A 17,500-nucleotide genomic window follows, 5' to 3' on the forward strand; every position below is an offset into this window, starting at 1 on the left:
GTGTGTATTCTATACAGTCAGTATATCAGTGTATAGAAATACGAGCCGAACCTTTCCGCTTCAGCTGCTGCACAGAGTCGGTGCTCGAAGGCTCAGGGTGTTTAATAAGCTCCGAAGGATTTCATCTAGTAAAATATTATCCCTGTCTTTAGGAAATCAGGACGTTTGCATCCTATGTTAAGCTGCTTAATGCTCGACGCCGTCCGATTCATAGTTCAAGTTTATTTCAAGAGCGTTTCACAATGGTCTCAAAGCAGCTTTACAGAACACGTCCATAACAATAATACACAATAATAATAACAGATGTAAATATAAGTGAAGGATGTGTGTTTATCCCTGATGATGAAGCCTGGGGCAACTGTGGCAAGGAAACTCCTTTAGATGGTATGAGGAAGAAACCGTGAGAGGAACCAGACTCAAAAGGGGAACCTCATCCTCACCTGGGTGATATTAAGAGTGTGATTGTAAATCTTAAACTTAATCACTATTCCCCAAGCATTATCTATATACACACGAGGTGGTGTCAAAAAGTTTGTCCCCTTACACAGCAATACAGCGCCCTGTAGGTCGGTGCTCCCTGTGACTGCGTGCAGCCTCGTGCCACCGGCTGTTGGTGTGTTCTAAAGGTAGTCCTGGACCTTTTTGATCTGTTCTGCGAACAGTTTTCAGGGTTTTCCTCTAACAATGGAACCTGAAATGCTAGCTGTATGTGTAGATAAAACCTCCTTCATGTCTAGTTTGTGCACAAAACCACTTCTCCTGCCACGTCGTGCAGTTGAGCTGAGATATCGGACGTCAGTGCGGCGGGATTGTGTAGAGCGGCAGGCTGTTGTTCAGCGTGAGTGAGTCAGACCGCCTCTCCTGCACTCTGTTTTGACTCCCGGGGCAGTAATTGTTGTTTTGTTTAGTTTTTTCCTCATGACAGCTACACTTAAGCTCTGACCTCTGAGGTGTGTTACTCAGCTCTATTTTTACAGCTTGAACAGATTTGCAGTTGCTTTGCCCTCAAATCCGTTTCTCCTGTTTTCAAGGAGCGCACTGACGACATGTTCCGACCGGCTAGGGTCATCATTAAAGGCTGGCTGTGTGTGTGTGTGTGTGTGTGTGTGTGTGTGTGTGTGTGTGTGTGTGTGTGTGTGTGTGTGTGTGTGTGTGTGTGTGTGTGTGTCTGTCTCTCTCTCTCTCTCTCTCTCTGAGGGGCTGTGATCCTGTACAGAGACTGAGGCTTATGTTTCTTGTTTTTATGTTTATTGAAGCAGGTGAATTAAATGACGGTGCTGCAATGTTTAATGTCCAGGTTTATATTAATGTGTGTGTTAATGGTTGTTCCATGTCTGTCTCTTTTCAGGCAAAACCCACAGCTGGTCCAGCTGTGAGAGCATGGAGCGACACAGCTACTCGTGGTACAAAAACGCTTCAGAGAGCGACCGCAAGCCGCTAGCCCAGACCACCGCTCTGAAGTCAGAAAAATCCGAAGACAAGGATTCGTTCGACGCGTGGGGCGCTATCGTGGGACTGGGGTCCCGCTCTACGTCGCCGCTTTTAGCACCCAGAGATCCTCCATCCAGCACGTGGACCTCCAGCAGCAGTAGTCTTCTGACAAAACCCTTAACCGAGACCCGCATCACCGAGGTCGGCCACGGAGACGTGGAGCTCCCCGCAGAGCCATCAGAATCAGAAGACCACTCTCAGCCCCTGCTCAGGACCTCCAACTGCAGGACGTACCGCAGACCCAACAAAAGCAAGCCATCCGCCTTCGGGGGCATGTCGAACACTGACGGAGCGGGAGCCGCAAAAACCACAGACGGAGAGGGTAAGAGCCGGGGCAGGACCAGGGACTACACGGTCCTGCACCCGTCCAGCATGTCCGCCTGCAACGTCACCATTCAGGACTCCATGGAGCGAGGTATGGAGGAGTACACGCCCAGCACCCAGGCTGCCGATCCAGATGAGGCAGGAAGACTGAGGAAGAAAACCGAGCCTGAAACCAAACCAGCCAGGTAACGCCACGTCTCACACACGCCTGTCTCACACACGCCTGTCTCACACACGCCTGTCTCACACACACCTGTCGCATCCCCTGGGAAACACAACACAGTCACCACAATTACATTATTCCATCTCCAAAAATTAAACTCACTGAGAACACGATTTGTACAAGAGCTGAAACTGTATCAGGAAAATATTAAACGAGTGTTCTACAAGAGACAAAAGATTAAATGAGTGTGGGTACGTTTGAGAGGGATTTACGTGGAGGAAACCTGCATTAACACCTGGACAGAAATAAACAGGTCGTGGCGGGATAAAGACGAGTGGTTGTGGAGTGGTGGTGATACGGAGAAAAGTGATGGAGGAGATGGCACTCATTACCGTGGGCTACAGCACAGGTGTGCTCTGAAATATTGTTTCTCATGCCGATAGACAACGGGTTCAGTGGTGAAGAAGCCATTGTTCAGGATGAACAATGTTAAAGTGTTAAAGCTTTTCTACAGGAAAGACCCAGTGTCCATCTCAATCCTATTAAACATCTACAGCACAATCAAATAAAGAGAAGAGTGGAAGGCTTGCTGCAGATCTGTCTACTGCTACTGGACAAAGAACAAGTGAAATGAAGTTAGAGGAGCAGCAACGTAGGAATTGTTTCTTCTTCTTATGATTCCATGAATCCAATACAAGTTAAGATCCGATTGGAAGCTGCTTCATGTGTGGCTTTAATGTATTGTAGCGTTGGATATCCATCAAGATGCGAAACCCTAATAGACACTAAATTATTCCCTTTCTGACCAATCGGTGCTCACTGAGGTGTGTTTCTGTCACTCGTACCAGGTCCAGATCTACACAGAGCAAGACCAAAAAGGAGAACAAGCTGGATCTGTTCGGCTTCGACGACGGAGAGGCTTCCTCCACAGAAGGAGACGCCGCCTCCTCGGGCGGCTCCAACTACAAGATCAAATACTTCGGCTTTGACGAGCTGAGCGACAGCGACAGTGAAGGGGAGGAGGAAGAGGACAAGCCGAGGAAGACCAGGAGGATGGGTTCTGCACCGGAGGAAGTTCCTGAAGTGGCTAGTGTGGACTTTTCTCCACCTAAAGCATCTCAGGAGAACAGTAGCACAGGTCAGAAACTTGGCCTCAAGCGAGGTCAGTGTATACACACACACACACACACACACACACACACACACTATCTAGAGCTATAATGATCCTCCACTAGGCCTACCTCAGATCCTAAATACAGGATCGATCTGACTAGACTTAATCATATCATATATATCAGATCAGACTCCATCATTCTGAATCCAGATGTGAGGTTTACACCCCTAATGTGAGTTTACACACCATTAACTCTTAATTTCACATCTCAAATTACTCTAAACATTCACAGTGAACGCTCTAATTAAGATTGATCCAAACACATCACTGAGATTATTGCCTGGACATTTCTAACAGCTATTTATTGTGTTGTAGATTAAAGTGTGTGTGTGTGTGTTTATCCATTATCTCAGGGCTCATTACCCATTGCTCTCTTTAGCACTTTTTTGTTCCTGTGATTGATCTTTAGTAAGAATATATATAATGTGTATATAATGTATGTGTTAATGTGTGTTCTGGGTGTAACAGTACACGCATTCACACTGAGCTGGTTCACTACAGGACTTTCAGTTCGGTGCACACGTGTACTGAATGCACTCCTTCTTTTACGTGCAGAACATCGTTAAAGTTTTCTCACCAACACCTTAAGTGCCGACCGCAAGTTTGTTTAGTCTCCGCTTCACTTTTTGAGCGCAGTGTCACTGGAACTGGAAACACGACTCGTACGGTGCATGTGAGAAATGAAACTTCCTGCCGTTGAGTCTGTTTTATAAGACACACTGGAGAGATGGATTCTCCTGTGTTTATCGCTTTTCTACAGAATTTCTCTCAAAAGGGGAGTGTGTTTAATCTATTCTGTTTTAAACCCGTTTCATTTCTGCCTATTTAATCACTTACTCAGTTTAACCACCGAAACCAGGAACACCACCAATAAACAAACAAATTAATATATAAGTACATTTTTGATCATTTCCCTTTTTGGGGTCTGTGACGGAGCTCCTCTGGGAAGTACAAACTTCTTTTTCTTTTCTTTCTTTCTTTCTTTCTTTCTTTCTTTCTTTCTTTCTTTCTTTCTTTCTTTCTTTCTTTCTTTCTTTCTTTCTTTCTTTCTTTCTTTCTTTCTTTCTCTCTTTCTCTCTTTCTTTCCTTCTTTCCTTCTTTCTTTCTCTCTCTTTTCTCTTTTCTTTTCCTTTCTCTTTAAATATATATATATAATTTCTCGTGTTGAATTGAAGATCCTCTGGAGATGCCGGAGGTGAACTTGTGCACCGTCTCTGAAGCACCGAAGAGGCCTCAGGTCAAAGCTCATGAGAAAGCCAAGGAGAGCAGTAGGAGGATCTTCAGTGGACCTAAACGGGTAAGGCTTTCAGATTTGTTGATTGTGCACCCATAATAATTGATCTTTATTTTCTTCTGTTCGATGTGTTTGCCGTGTTGTTGTGCAGGTGATTGAACTTTAGCCGGTAATTGACCTGCAAATGTACCTGAGAATTTCACGTTACATAAATACTATTAAAAACCGCTGAGACGGGAAACAATCACATGCTTCACCGGTTCTTCTCTTGCATCGCCGTCCTTGTTTCGCTGGAGTATCCACTAGGGGGCAGATTGATTGATTTGATTAATTTTTTTATAAATATCTAAATGGTTTCTGGCATGTTTGTGTAATGGTGCCTGTGGCAGTATGGAAAAAGGGCTAACTCTAAACCTTCTTGACCAGATGTGGATAAAAATTTGGGTTCGTTCCAAATCACTGCAGTCCCACAAATGGCACTAGAAGAGAGCTAGTTAATTAGTGCAAATGAAATCAGACTCCCACGGAGCGGCGCTTGTGGGGCCAAGTCGTTCTTCGGCCCCTCTCCGTCAGTGTTTAATAACCCAGCTGCAGGTCTACAGGGTGTAAATCCCACTCCGGTTGCCAGGTTGTTCTTCTCTCCCCTCCATTGACCTCATTGTGCCTTACTTGGCTGCTCATCTCCAGTCAGCTCCTGCTGTTTGATCTGTTCTGGCTTGTATCAGTTCCTCCTTCATGCTCTTCTTCTCCTCCTCCTCACACTTAATGACCTCTGAGCTCAGCACATTCAAATGAGGCAGGAGGACACAGGGCCTCCTTAATGAGTTTTAATTAGAGGCTCATTTAGAGACTAGATGAGGAAAAATAATAGATTCTGGGATGGAGAAAAAAAAGTCCTTTAGCTCCAGTGTGTATCTTAAAGTATGTGGAGCTTTATGTTTGTGTTAATGCTGAAGGTGTTAAGAGTTAGCTTTGTTTCATTTATTTATTGATTCGCTTTTAATCCTTGGAGTGTGTTCTACAAGAGCTGGCAACTGTCTGTGTTTATCCTGCCGAATTAATCCTTTTGTGTGTCTCATTCTAATTAAAAATAAACATTCAGATTACTGTTCATTCTTAGCACCCGAAGTGACCTTCAGACTTCAGAAAGGAAACTTTTAGATGTGTATTAGCCCACTCGAGTTATTACTGCTCCTAGTGCCTAAACATGGGAACTGCAAGTGCTAATAGAGGCCCATTGGGGCAGGAGTCACACTGCCACACACTTACTCTAGTGCAGCACGACTGATCATCACAGGGTTGCCACGGATAGTATTTTACCCCAAATTTGTTTAAAAATACTCCAAGGCCTCTTAGATCTTGCACAGTGTGTGTACATGACAGTGTGTATGATAATCAGAAACACTTCTATTGTAAAATCTATTCTAAATATTTTGAAAGGGAAAGAGGGATTCCACATCAACAGCCTGAAGATCTATCAAGTTACTGAGCAACTCAAGAACATTTGCAGATGTTAGGGTTAGGGTTAGGGTTAGGTTTGCAGATGTTTTTTTACTGTAATAATATCAGCACTCTGCTTCTATGGTTCAGGACCAGAGGTTACGTGGACAGTTCTGCATTTCAGCACCCATCACTGAACAGCGCACCTCATAATGATGGAACTGTAATGAATGGACATTCAGTAATGAGGATGGGTTTCTTTTTGAGTCTGGTTCCTTTAAAGGTTTCTTCCTCCTTAAGTCTGAGTTTTTCCTTTGACAGTCACCACTGGTTCACTCATTAGGGATAAACTTCTGAGGAACAAACTTATGGGTGATAAACCTGTACATTTCAACTTTTTAACCTCTCTATCTCTGTGAAGCTGCTTTGGGAAAATGTCCACTGTTAAAAGGGCTACACAAATATAACTGAACTGAATAGAATAATGGAGATGATGTCCTCACATCAGAAATGAATGATCTCACATTCCTCTATAATCACTGGGAAAAGTAAGACATTCTTCATTTTTCTAATTGTAAATAGTTTTGCACCAGTTTCAGGACTTTGGATGGATTTTGAGGCGAAATGTTCAAGAGCTGCTTGACTGTATGCTGGGTTTAGGCCTCACACTAATCCATGGTCTGATGCTGTTGTGGGGTGGAGTTTTGGTGATTGATTGGTTGTTCAAGAAGCTGTGTGTGGCGTCCAGACTGTATGTAACCCACGTTATTGTTTTGGTTGTGAGGTGTAAAATGCAGAAGTACATGTGTGCGGACTGCAAAGTATGATGGAGCACAGCGTTATTCCCTTCTCATTCCTATTCTATTGCATATAAAATTTGTGTGTGTGTGTGTGTGTGTGTGTGTGTTTGCAGTCTCCTACTAAAGCTGTGTATAATGCAAGACACTGGAACCAACCAGAAGCTGAAGAGCTGCCTCCTCCTCCTCCTTCTGCATCACAGGCTGCTCCGGTCAGACACTCACTCACACACCTGTTTCCTCTGTGTAGATGTTCAGTGTTTATTTCACTGTTGTAAATGCTCTCTCCTACTCTGAAAGCTGTGTGTGTGTCTCTTCTGCTCATACCTGTTCTTTTGTTCTTCCTCATTCAGGCGTCTTCCTCTGGTAGCAGTAAAGAGTCGAACTCTCATAAAGGAGATGATGGCGTGTTCAAGACTCCGCCCCCGCCGCCCAAAGTCACCAAGTCGGTCACTGTGCCCACAGAGCCTTACCAGGACATCGTCACTGCACTGAAATGCCGGAAAGAGCACAAGGAGGTGAGGGAGGGAGGGAGGGGGGGGAGAGGGGGAGAGGGAGAGGAAGAGAGAGAGGGAGGGAGGGAGGGAGACGGAGGGAGACGGAGCACCAAACCCCTTTATTCTGCACCTCATATATCCGGTTTTCTCTTTAATCTATAAACAGGCTATTCCTGTCTATTGTTCAGGCTTCAAGGACCTCAGTAACATCATCTCGCTCTGCATACCCATAACAGCCGTGTGTGTGAACGTGCACTGAGAGCTGTATTCAGAGTGTGTGTGTGTGTGTGTGTGTGTGTGTGTGTGTGTGAACGTGCACTGAGAGCTGTATTCAATACCATATACAGTGAGGAAAATACGTATTTGAACACGCTGCTATTTTGCAAGTTCTCCCACTTAGAAATCATGGAGGGTCTGAAATTGTCATCGTAGGTGCATGTCCACTGTGAGAGACATAATCTAAAAAAAAAAAATCCAGAAATCACAATATATGATTTTTAAACTATTTATTTGTATGATACAGCTGCAAATAAGTATTTGAACACCTGTCTATCAGCTAGAATTCTGACCCTTAAAGACCTGTTAGTCTGCCTTTAAAATGTCCACCTCCACTACATTTATTATCCTAAATTAGATGCACCTGTTTGAGGTCGTTAGCTGCATAAAAACACCTGTCCACCCCATACAATCAATAAGAATCCAACTACTAACATGGCCAAGACCAAAGAGCTGTCCAAAGACACTAGAGACAAAATTGTACACCTCCACAAGGCTGGAAAGGGCTACGGGGAAATTGCCAAGCAGCTTGGTGAAAAAAGGTCCACTGTTGGAGCAATCATTAGAAAATGGAAGAAGCTAAACATGACTGTCAATCTCCCTCGGACTGGGGCTCCATGCAAGATCTCACCTCGTGGGGTTTTAATGATCCTAAGGAAGGTGAGAAATCAGCCCAGAACTACACAGGAGGAGCTGGTCAATGACCTGAAAAGAGCTGGGACCACCGTTTCCAAGGTTACTGTTGGTAATACACTAAGACGTCATGGTTTGAAATCATGCATGGCACGGAAGGTTCCCCTGCTTAAACCAGCACATGTCCAGGCACGTCTTAAGTTTGCCAATGACCATTTGGATGATCCAGAGGAGTCATGGGAGAAAGTCATGTGGTCAGATGAGACCAAAATAGAACTTTTGGGTCATAATTCCACTAAACGTGTTTGGAGGAAGAAGAATGATGAGTACCATCCCAAGAACACCATCCCTACTGTGAAGCATGGGGGTGGTAGCATCATCCTTTGGGGGTGTTTTTCTGCACATGGGACAGGGTGACTGCACTGTATTAAGGAGAGGATGACCGGGGCCATGTATTGCGAGATTTTGGGGAACAACCTCCTTCCAGCATTGAAGATGGGTCGAGGCTGGGTCTTCCAACATGACAATGACCCGAAGCACACAGCCAGGATAACCAAGGAGTGGCTCTGTAAGAAGAATATCAAGGTTCTGGCGTGGCCTAGCCAGTCTCCAGACCTAAACCCAATAGAGAATCTTTGGAGGGAGCTCAAACTCCGTGTTTCTCAGCGACAGGCCAGAAACCTGACTGATCTAGAGAAGATCTGTGTGGAGGAGTGGGCCAAAATCCCTCCTGCAGTGTGTGCAAACCTGGTGAAAAACTACAGGAAACGTTTGACCTCTGTAATTGCAAACAAAGGCTCCTGTACCAAATATTAACATTGACTTTCTCAGGTGTTCAAATACTTATTTGCAGCTGTATCATACAAATAAATAGTTTAAAAATCATACATTGTGATTTCTGGATTTTTTTTTTTAGATTATGTCTCTCACAGTGGACATGCACCTACGATGACAATTTCAGACCCCTCCATGATTTCTAAGTGGGAGAACTTGCAAGATAGCAGGGTGTTCAAATACTTATTTTCCTCACTGTATTCTACATGATAAGGTTGTGTTTAACCCACAGCCCGGATAAAATCACAATTTAAACAGCAGTACAGCACTAATGATCTGTAATCTTTATTCTGTGCTTCACGATATGTTTTTTTGACACATATTTCAGTGTATATAATCTGTAGCATGAAATCCAAATCTGGCATGTAATGTATCTTTAGGTTTAATAGATATGCTTGTTGTTGTTATTGTGCTTGATTGTTTGTAGCTCTGATGGTAAAAGCTGAAGTTACCTCAGTATAATGAGTTTTATTTGGCATTTCGGTTGAAAAAAATCTTGTATCCAGTCGTCGTAAATCGGCATTTGATCAACAGTAAAATGAGTTTTTCTAGTGGGTTGCATTTTCGACAGAACTCTGGTGTTCACAGCATGGCGTCTGACCGAGCGTATCGTCATGCTTTGTAATGTCACTTGTTCTAGGTGGAATTTAAACATGTTAAATTAAAGTTTGTGGTTTTGAGTTTGGAAAAAGTCGGAGTTTAAAGTGGAAAACTGGGTCGGAACCCTGCAACGTGTGGCACCTGTGTAGAAGTTCACGGACACGTGCATCTACATGGGTCTCATAGGTTTACTCTAAGAGTAGTGTGGGTAGAGGACTGAGAGGAACTCTGACGTGCCTGAATCGCCGTAGTCGAACAGGAAAGACCCTCATTGAATCCCATGTGAACAGGGTTTAACACACTCGGAGCAGTTTACGCTCTAACGCTGAATATATGATCGTAAAGAAATGGGTTCCTTTCGTATTCAGGATGCTGTGAGTGAGTTACAGCGCAGCTATGCTGCAAATGTGCGCGTTCAGTGCAGTAGATCTCAGAATGGCTCTTCACTTGGAGTAGAAGCGTATCACCTAATAAAACCTTACTGCGCGCGCGTGTGTGTGTGAGTGTGATGAAGTGGTGTCTCTGAGAAGGAGTTCTGAATATTAATCCTCCATCTGCAGTTATATACGGTGGTGCAGCACGTAAAGCACTTCAACGACGTAGTGGAGTTCGGAGAGAACCAGGAGTTCACGGACGACTTCGAGTACCTGGCTACAGGCCTGAAGAGCGGCCAGCCTCTCAACACTCGCTGCCTCAGGTAACGAGAGAGAGACTTTCACACCTCCAGCATGACAGGATGATGTATGATGCTGAAAGCTAATGGTTAATTTAACTGATGGGGTGTGTCTCTCTCTCTCTCTCTCTCTCTCTCTCTCTTTCTCTCTCTCTCTCTCTCTCTCTGCAGTGTTATCAGCCTGGCGACACGCTGTGCTTTGCCTAGCTTCCGCATGCACCTGAGGGCCCGGGGCAAAGTGGCACAAGTCTTTAAGACCCTTAGTGATGCCCCCCATCTCCCCGTAAGTCTCTCTCACACACACACACACTCACACACCAGTACTGTATCTGTGTTTCCTCTAATGCTGATGAACTCTAGAGCCGATTCTACCAGTGAGCAAACTACCACAAGCGACAGAATACACATTTCACCGTTAACAGAAAACAACGCGATTAAACAACATTATTATAAACAAATCCCGGTCCTGTAATCCCACTCTCCTGCTCATGTTTCCTTCCTCACATATCATATCCCGTTTTTCTCTCGCTCAGAACCTCGCTCTATGCACAGCGTCTCTCATGTACATCCTGAGTCGGGACCGTCTAAACATGGACCTGGACCGGGCCAGTCTGGAGCTGATGATCCGCCTGCTGGAGCTCGAGCAGGACAAAACAGCAGACAGCCAGCTCTCCGCCAAAGAGATGAGTAAAGTAAAGGAGCGGATCCGCAAGCTGTGTGAGACGGTGCACAACAAGCACCTGGACCTGGAGAACATCACGGTACCAACAGCTGCTTCTGATCTCTTTACATGTAGTTTATTTACCTACATACAGGTCATCATAGTAACAGGTGCTTTAGAAGTGCAGCCAAACGTCCTTTATAAACGTATATTATGTAATAAATATTGAATAACAGTAAAGTTTCTGGAGAAGTAATGATGTGGCTCGAGTTATTTAAGCTGAAGGTAAACACAGGCCGAGCCTCTAAACAAAGAACATCTTTTTAAACCTCAGATTGTAGCTGTGTTTAAGGGCGGAGCTTTAAAAAACATCCAGAGACGAGAATGCAGCAGAATGAGCAGAGTTATATAAATATGCACTACTGAGAGAGTGACTGTTAGACAATTAATCAACACCTGTGACCAATCACAATCCAGAGCTCTACTGCAGTGTGGAGTAATGCTCTCATAACATGATCTTTCAATAATGTCCTGTACATTCACATCCTGCACATTAGTACTGTGTGTGTGTGTGTGTGTACAGACGGGCCATCTGGCAATGGAAACGCTGTTGTCACTAACGTCAAAAAGAGCTGGAGACTGGTTTAAGGAGGAGCTGCGGTTACTGGGAGGACTCGACCATATTGTGGATAAAGGTGTGTGTTTTATTTTCTATTTATTTATTTATTTTTTTCGGGGGGGGATTACTTTCATGTCCGTTTAAATGAAAGTAATCTCCGTAACGGTGTCAAAACAGTGACCTCCCCGACCTCTCATCATCTACCAGTGAAAACAAGGTGTGAGCAGTTCTCTTTCTGTCCAAACGTTTCCAGTTCCATAGCCGTCTTTTCCAAACTGAACTCCCGTCTGTGTTCCGTTACACCACCACATCCCCTCACATCCCATGTGTTCTTCTTTCAGCCTTTTATCAACCCGATCAGCCTTTAATCTGAGTATCGGATCAGAGCCACCTCTCTAACTGTAATATTTTAAATAAGTCCTTCATTATTGCACACACACACACACACACACACACACACACACACACACACACACAGCAGCACTTGGCTCTCTGGCTGATTTTATTTATTTTCTTGCACTGACGGTAAATCTTGACCTCCTGCACGTCTGGGTGTGACCGACATGCGCGTCGTCGTGAATAAATTACAGCGTGTGTGCGCAGCGATAAAGTAATCTGCAGAGGTTATAGCGGGCTGCAGTGTGTGTGTGTGTGTGTGTGTGTGTGTGTGACAGCTGTTATTATAAACCCCTTCCACAGTGAAAGAGTGTGTGGAGAACCTAAGCTGTGAGGATGATAAGGAGAACCTGGTGGCCTCTCTGTGGGGGGCTGAGAGATGTCTGCGTGTTCTGGACAGTGTAAGTAACACGCTTCTAAACACGTGCCGTCAGAAAGTGACGGAAATATGTGTTTTTATTTGTAATTTTGTATGCTTCCTTCTGCAGGTCACCGTGCACAACTCGGAGAATCAGGCCTACCTGATCGCCTACAAAGACTCCCAACTCATCGTCTCTTCAGCCAAGTAGGGGTACACACACACACACACACACACACACACACACACACAGCAGAGTTTGCTGCTTCGTCTAAAAAGCCCGGCAGGAACTATGCGGACGAGCTTGCCAAGGTTCCTCCGTGCCAGATATCCACTGTGTTTGAGTGATTCTGCTCCTGTTTACGGAATGTCTGGGTTTCAGCTCCCCGAGGTTCATTATAAACTTTTCAGTGGAGCTACAGAGCGGTTTTGTGCAAATACTGAACAACTTCACTTCACTCTCTACTGGCCATGATGAAAATAAATACACTAATCCAGTCTGGTGTGAAGGTGTCCCAGTAATCGATTGTCCTACACCATGGTGATCAGGACAGTGGGTTTGAGCAGGAGGCTTCAGCTATGTTTTAGCAGGTTCATACCTTTTGATCATATCTTCTATAATAGCTGTAAGACGTGTGTGTGGATTTCTTCTCCGTCTCTGGACTTCTATATTAAACACGGCACATTGCTCATGGAAGTGTAATGAGTTGTGTAGCAGAAGGTTATAAAGTCTGTCTGCTTACTGATTACTGTGTTTCCCAAAAACAGGTGTGTGTGTGGGAGAGAAGATGAAATTTTCACCTTATTCGATCTGAGATTTGGGTTTACTGCAGCCTTGAATTCAGTGTTGAGAATAATTAAGCAGGTCGCACTTTTCCACGCTTTATTCCGACACATGGAAATGACCTCTAAATACAGACGGAGGCGGAGACGAGCCGGTTCTCTGGATTTTCTACAGTTTTCACTGAGCACGTTTCCATATATAGAACCAGCTCTTTGTCATCACATCGATTAGAGAAACTCTTCCGCTGGTAATGCAATTAGCCACCGGCTTCCCTCTAGCGTGGTCTGGGTCAGACTGCTGCTCTCGTGCACACACACACACACACACACACACACACACTCTCATGTGGAACTTATTGTTCTGTATACCCCCAGAAAAACTCTGCTGTGTTAATTAGGACCTCCACTACTACCACTGTTCTTCATTAACACGACCTTGTTATTACACTAATCATGTTATTTAGTAACGGCTGATGTGAAGCTGCATGTGTTTAGCAGCACATGGCCTTGTGTTCACACACACGCGCACACACACACACACACACACACACACACACACACACACACACACACACACACTCGGGGTCCAATACAGGACAAACTTTGTTACTCTGGCTGTTTGTGGTGCAGCAACCAAGATTAAAGTGTAATGAATATTTTAATAGAAGGTCCCCTGAGAGAGATAGAGAGAGAGAGAGAGAGAGAGAGAGAGAGAGACACACACACACACACACACACACACACACACACACACACACACACACACACACCAAATGACCACCTTTAACAAAATGGCTCATAAAATATTAATGCATTCCTTTATTATTAATAATATTTAAAGTTTTAATGCAGCCCTGCTTGTAGTTTGTTCGACCTGAATGTTGTGATGTGTTTTTTTTCTAGTATTTTCTGCTCCTAATGTATAGTGTGTGTGTGTGTGTGTGTGTGTGTCTGTCTCAGGGCCCTGCGTCACTGTGAGGACATGATCCAGCGCTACAGACGGGACGTAAGCAGGAGCTCGTCAGGGTCTTCACCACCCCACTGCAGCGTGGGTAAAGCGGTGCAAGACTGCATGAGAGCCATCATTGGGGTCCTGCTCAACCTCACACATGACAACGGTGAGCTTAATACACACTGTGTGCGCGCAGGTGAGCATATGCATTTAAAAATCAGCTTTTGACCTGTGTGTGTGTGTTTAGAATGGGGAAGCACAAAGACTGGTGAGCAGGATGACCTGATCATCACTGCGCTGAACTGTGTCCTCAGGGTTCCTCAGTATCTGCCCCAGGAACAGCGCTTTGACATCAGAGTGCTGGTGAGTCCCTCATCCATCCATCTATTCATCCATCTATTCATCTATCCATTCATTCATATAATTTAATAAATACATAACCTTTTTATCTACATACAACTCTTTCCCACACAAACACGCACGTGCGCACACACACACACACACACACACACGTCCTCACAAAGTTTTTCACTTCATATAACTTCTCCCTTTAATGTGAGAGGAAGTCAGGATGTCATGTGATGCAACAATAGACCACATAAGATTGGATGAATGGGGTGTGGTTAGGGGGTGGGGCTTATAGGGGGTCATCTACTGTCAATCATAGAAACTTCAAGTGTTGATTGGTGTTTTTAGTGTGTTGTTGAGTAGTGAGTCATAGCAACGTACTGGGAAGTGAAACTCAGGAATTGTATACAGAACACACATTAGAATGTGGAATAAATGACCAGGATCCATGTAACTGTTATTCTGCTCGTTATACAGCACAAGCCAATCAGGTGTGTGCTCGTTTAGAGTGAATTAATAAAGGGTTAATAATGAAGGTTTTAGGGTGAAAATAGAACTGTGTGTGTGTGCACGTGTGAAGGGTCTGGGCCTGCTGATCAACTTGGTGGAGTACAGTGCAAGGAACAGACACTGTCTGGTGGAGATGGAGATGGATGGAGGCGAGCCCTGGGACTCCATATGTGTGTCAGGCAAAGAGGAGCTGAACACCGAGGGCTCACTGAGTGCCATCGCTGCACTGGTGAAGGTCAGTCAAGTGTGTGTGTGTGTATGTGTGTTTATATACACACACACACACACACACACACACGATTAGTACATCAAGTAGACTATTAGATAGTATTAATGGCTCATCATTTAACTAGCAGAGCTCAACAAGCTATTATTATCATTCCACATATATAGATGACAGTGTACAGTGAAATGAGATGTTTCTTCAGAACTCTGGTGCTACATCACACAACATATCCAGGGTTTCTGCAGAGTCTCACAAAAAAAATTATATATTATTAATTCACTTTTTTACCACTACAAATAAAACCAACAGCCAATCAGCTTTCTGTTATTGCTGCAAATCGCTTTCTGATTGGACCACAGATTTAAAATTTCAGCTATATTCAGCTTGGAAAAATGTCACTTAGGGCTCGGTTGAGGAAAGTCGCTAATGACAGTACAGTACAATGTGTAAACAAATAAACATTTACACAAAATGTTGTGCAAAACAGCAACAGCAGCTATCGTGCAGGTGTGCGTAGTGACGTGCGTTAGATCCGTTGAGCTGCCGTGTGTGTGTGAGGATTGATTTCATAAACATGAAACATTCTCATAAACACAGCCGTTTCTCTCACTGTCCTGTGGAACCCGCAGGAAGAGGATGTGGTTACGGCGCTGTTACAGTTTTAGCTTGTGAGGTTACGCAGGTTTAACAACCTACTAAAACTCTACATTAAGAACATGCAGCGTTTTCAGTGAGATGACTGTGTCCTCCATGATGTAACTGTAAAATCTGGTGTGTGTGTGTGTGTGTGTGTGTGTGTGTGTAGCTGTTCCTCCAGCGTGAGCACGCCGCCGTTTTGGCCGAGGCAGAGACTGATGACTTCATCAACGATGTGCCCACTGAGGCCCTGGACAAGAGCGGGGAGTGGCAGGAGACGTCCGGTGAGATCCAGTGGGTGGCGTCAGAGGACAAGGGCACGGGGGAGGACACGAAGAAGAAAGACGAAGAAGAGGAGGAGCTGGACCTCAACAAAGGTAACAAATAAATATACACACATGCAGTGCTTATTCATAACAACCGCTGGTGACATTTATCCAGGTGTGTGTGTGTGTGTGTGTGTGTGTGTGTGTGTGTGTGTGTGTGTGTGTGTGTGTGTGTGTGTGTGTGTGTGTGTGTGTGTGTGTGTGTGTGTGTGTGTGTGTGTGTGTGTGTGTGACTTTTGACCTTTTAAAATGTCTTTCTGTAGCGCTCCAGCATGCAGGGAAGCACATGGAGGACAGCATCGTGGCCTCGTACACTGCACTGCTATTGGGCTGTCTCTGCCAGGGAAGCCCTGTAAGTACACACACACACAGCCTCAGCAGTTCTTCGTGACTCCAGGGAAGGTGTGTGTGATCCTGTAACTGCATGACAAGTCCTTCTGATCTCTTCTGCTTCATCCACGTAGCAAATCTGGTTCTCATTCAAGAAACCTCATTCAAGTCTACAACAGACAGGAAACTCCTGTGATGTCTACACACTGCTGATCAAGGGTGTGTGTGTGTGTGTGTGGGATGGACAGGTTGGACAGTCAGTATACACCTGCAGTGGTGGAAGGTGATCAGAAGGTCAAGATAAAAAAAAAAAATGAGTATGGGATTAGCTGCTACACTCACTTGCAAGGAAATACACTGTGTAGATGCATAACCTGGTCATTGTGATTGGCTGGAAGGAGTTCATGTGTGAAGAGTGGATTGTGATTGGCTGAAAGGAGTTCAGGTGTAAATAGTGGATTGTGATTGGCTGGAAGGAGTTCAGATGTGAATAGTGGATTGTGATTGGCTGAAAGGAGTTCAGGTGTGAAGAGTGGATTGTGATTGGCTGGAAGGAGTTCAGGTGTGAAGAGTGGATTGTGATTGGCTGGAAGGAGTTCAGGTGTGAATAGTGGATTGTGATTGGCTGGAAGGAGTTCAGGTGTGAAGAGTGGATTGTGATTGGCTGGAAGGAGTTTAGGTGTGAATAGTGGCTTGTGATTGGCTGGAAGGAGTTCAGGTGTGAATAGTGGCTTGTGATTGGCTGGAAGGAGTTCAGGTGTGAAGAGTGGCTTGTGATTGGCTGGAAGGAGTTCAGGTGTGAAGAGTGGCTTGTGATTGGCTGGAAGGAGTTCAGGTGTGAATAGTGGATTGTGATTGGCTGGAAGGAGTTCAGGTGTAAATAGTGGATTGTGATTGGCTGAAGGAGTTCAGGTGTGAAGAGTGGATTGTGATTGGCTGGAAGGAGTTCAGGTGTGAATAGTGGATTGTGATTGGCTGGAAGGAGTTCAGGTGTGAATAGTGGATTGTGATTGGCTGGAAGGAGTTCAGGTGTGAATAGTGGATTGTGATTGGCTGAAGGAGTTCAGGTGTGAAGAGTGGATTGTGATTGGCTGGAAGGAGTTCAGGTGTGAATAGTGGATTGTGATTGGCTGGAAGGAGTTCAGGTGTGAATAGTGGATTGTGATTGGCTGGAAGGAGTTCAGGTGTGAATAGTGGATTGTGATTGGCTGAAAGGAGT

General features: G+C 44.7%; 1 protein-coding gene across 2 annotated transcripts in view; it reads left to right on the top strand.

The window, feature by feature from the left end:
* waplb (WAPL cohesin release factor b) overlaps positions 1-17,500 on the top strand; it is a 40,184-nt gene that overhangs the window by 19,470 nt on the left and 3,214 nt on the right. The window contains exons 3-18 of one of the 2 annotated variants that reach the window (XM_083556287.1): positions 1,349-2,000; positions 2,827-3,140; positions 4,328-4,449; positions 6,740-6,835; positions 6,977-7,141; positions 10,024-10,160; positions 10,308-10,419; positions 10,670-10,897; positions 11,381-11,492; positions 12,116-12,213; positions 12,301-12,377; positions 13,914-14,071; positions 14,153-14,268; positions 14,834-14,998; positions 15,795-16,002; positions 16,215-16,303. In XM_083556287.1, the coding sequence (XP_083412413.1) occupies positions 1,349-2,000; positions 2,827-3,140; positions 4,328-4,449; positions 6,740-6,835; positions 6,977-7,141; positions 10,024-10,160; positions 10,308-10,419; positions 10,670-10,897; positions 11,381-11,492; positions 12,116-12,213; positions 12,301-12,377; positions 13,914-14,071; positions 14,153-14,268; positions 14,834-14,998; positions 15,795-16,002; positions 16,215-16,303 (2,849 nt within the window). The remainder of the gene's footprint in view (positions 1-1,348; positions 2,001-2,826; positions 3,141-4,327; positions 4,450-6,739; positions 6,836-6,976; positions 7,142-10,023; positions 10,161-10,307; positions 10,420-10,669; positions 10,898-11,380; positions 11,493-12,115; positions 12,214-12,300; positions 12,378-13,913; positions 14,072-14,152; positions 14,269-14,833; positions 14,999-15,794; positions 16,003-16,214; positions 16,304-17,500) is intronic. The other variant, XM_083556288.1, reaches the window with a different exon arrangement.

Source organism: Silurus aristotelis (assembly GCF_946808225.1).
Source record: "Silurus aristotelis genome assembly, chromosome: 12".
NCBI lineage: Eukaryota > Metazoa > Chordata > Actinopteri > Siluriformes > Siluridae > Silurus > Silurus aristotelis.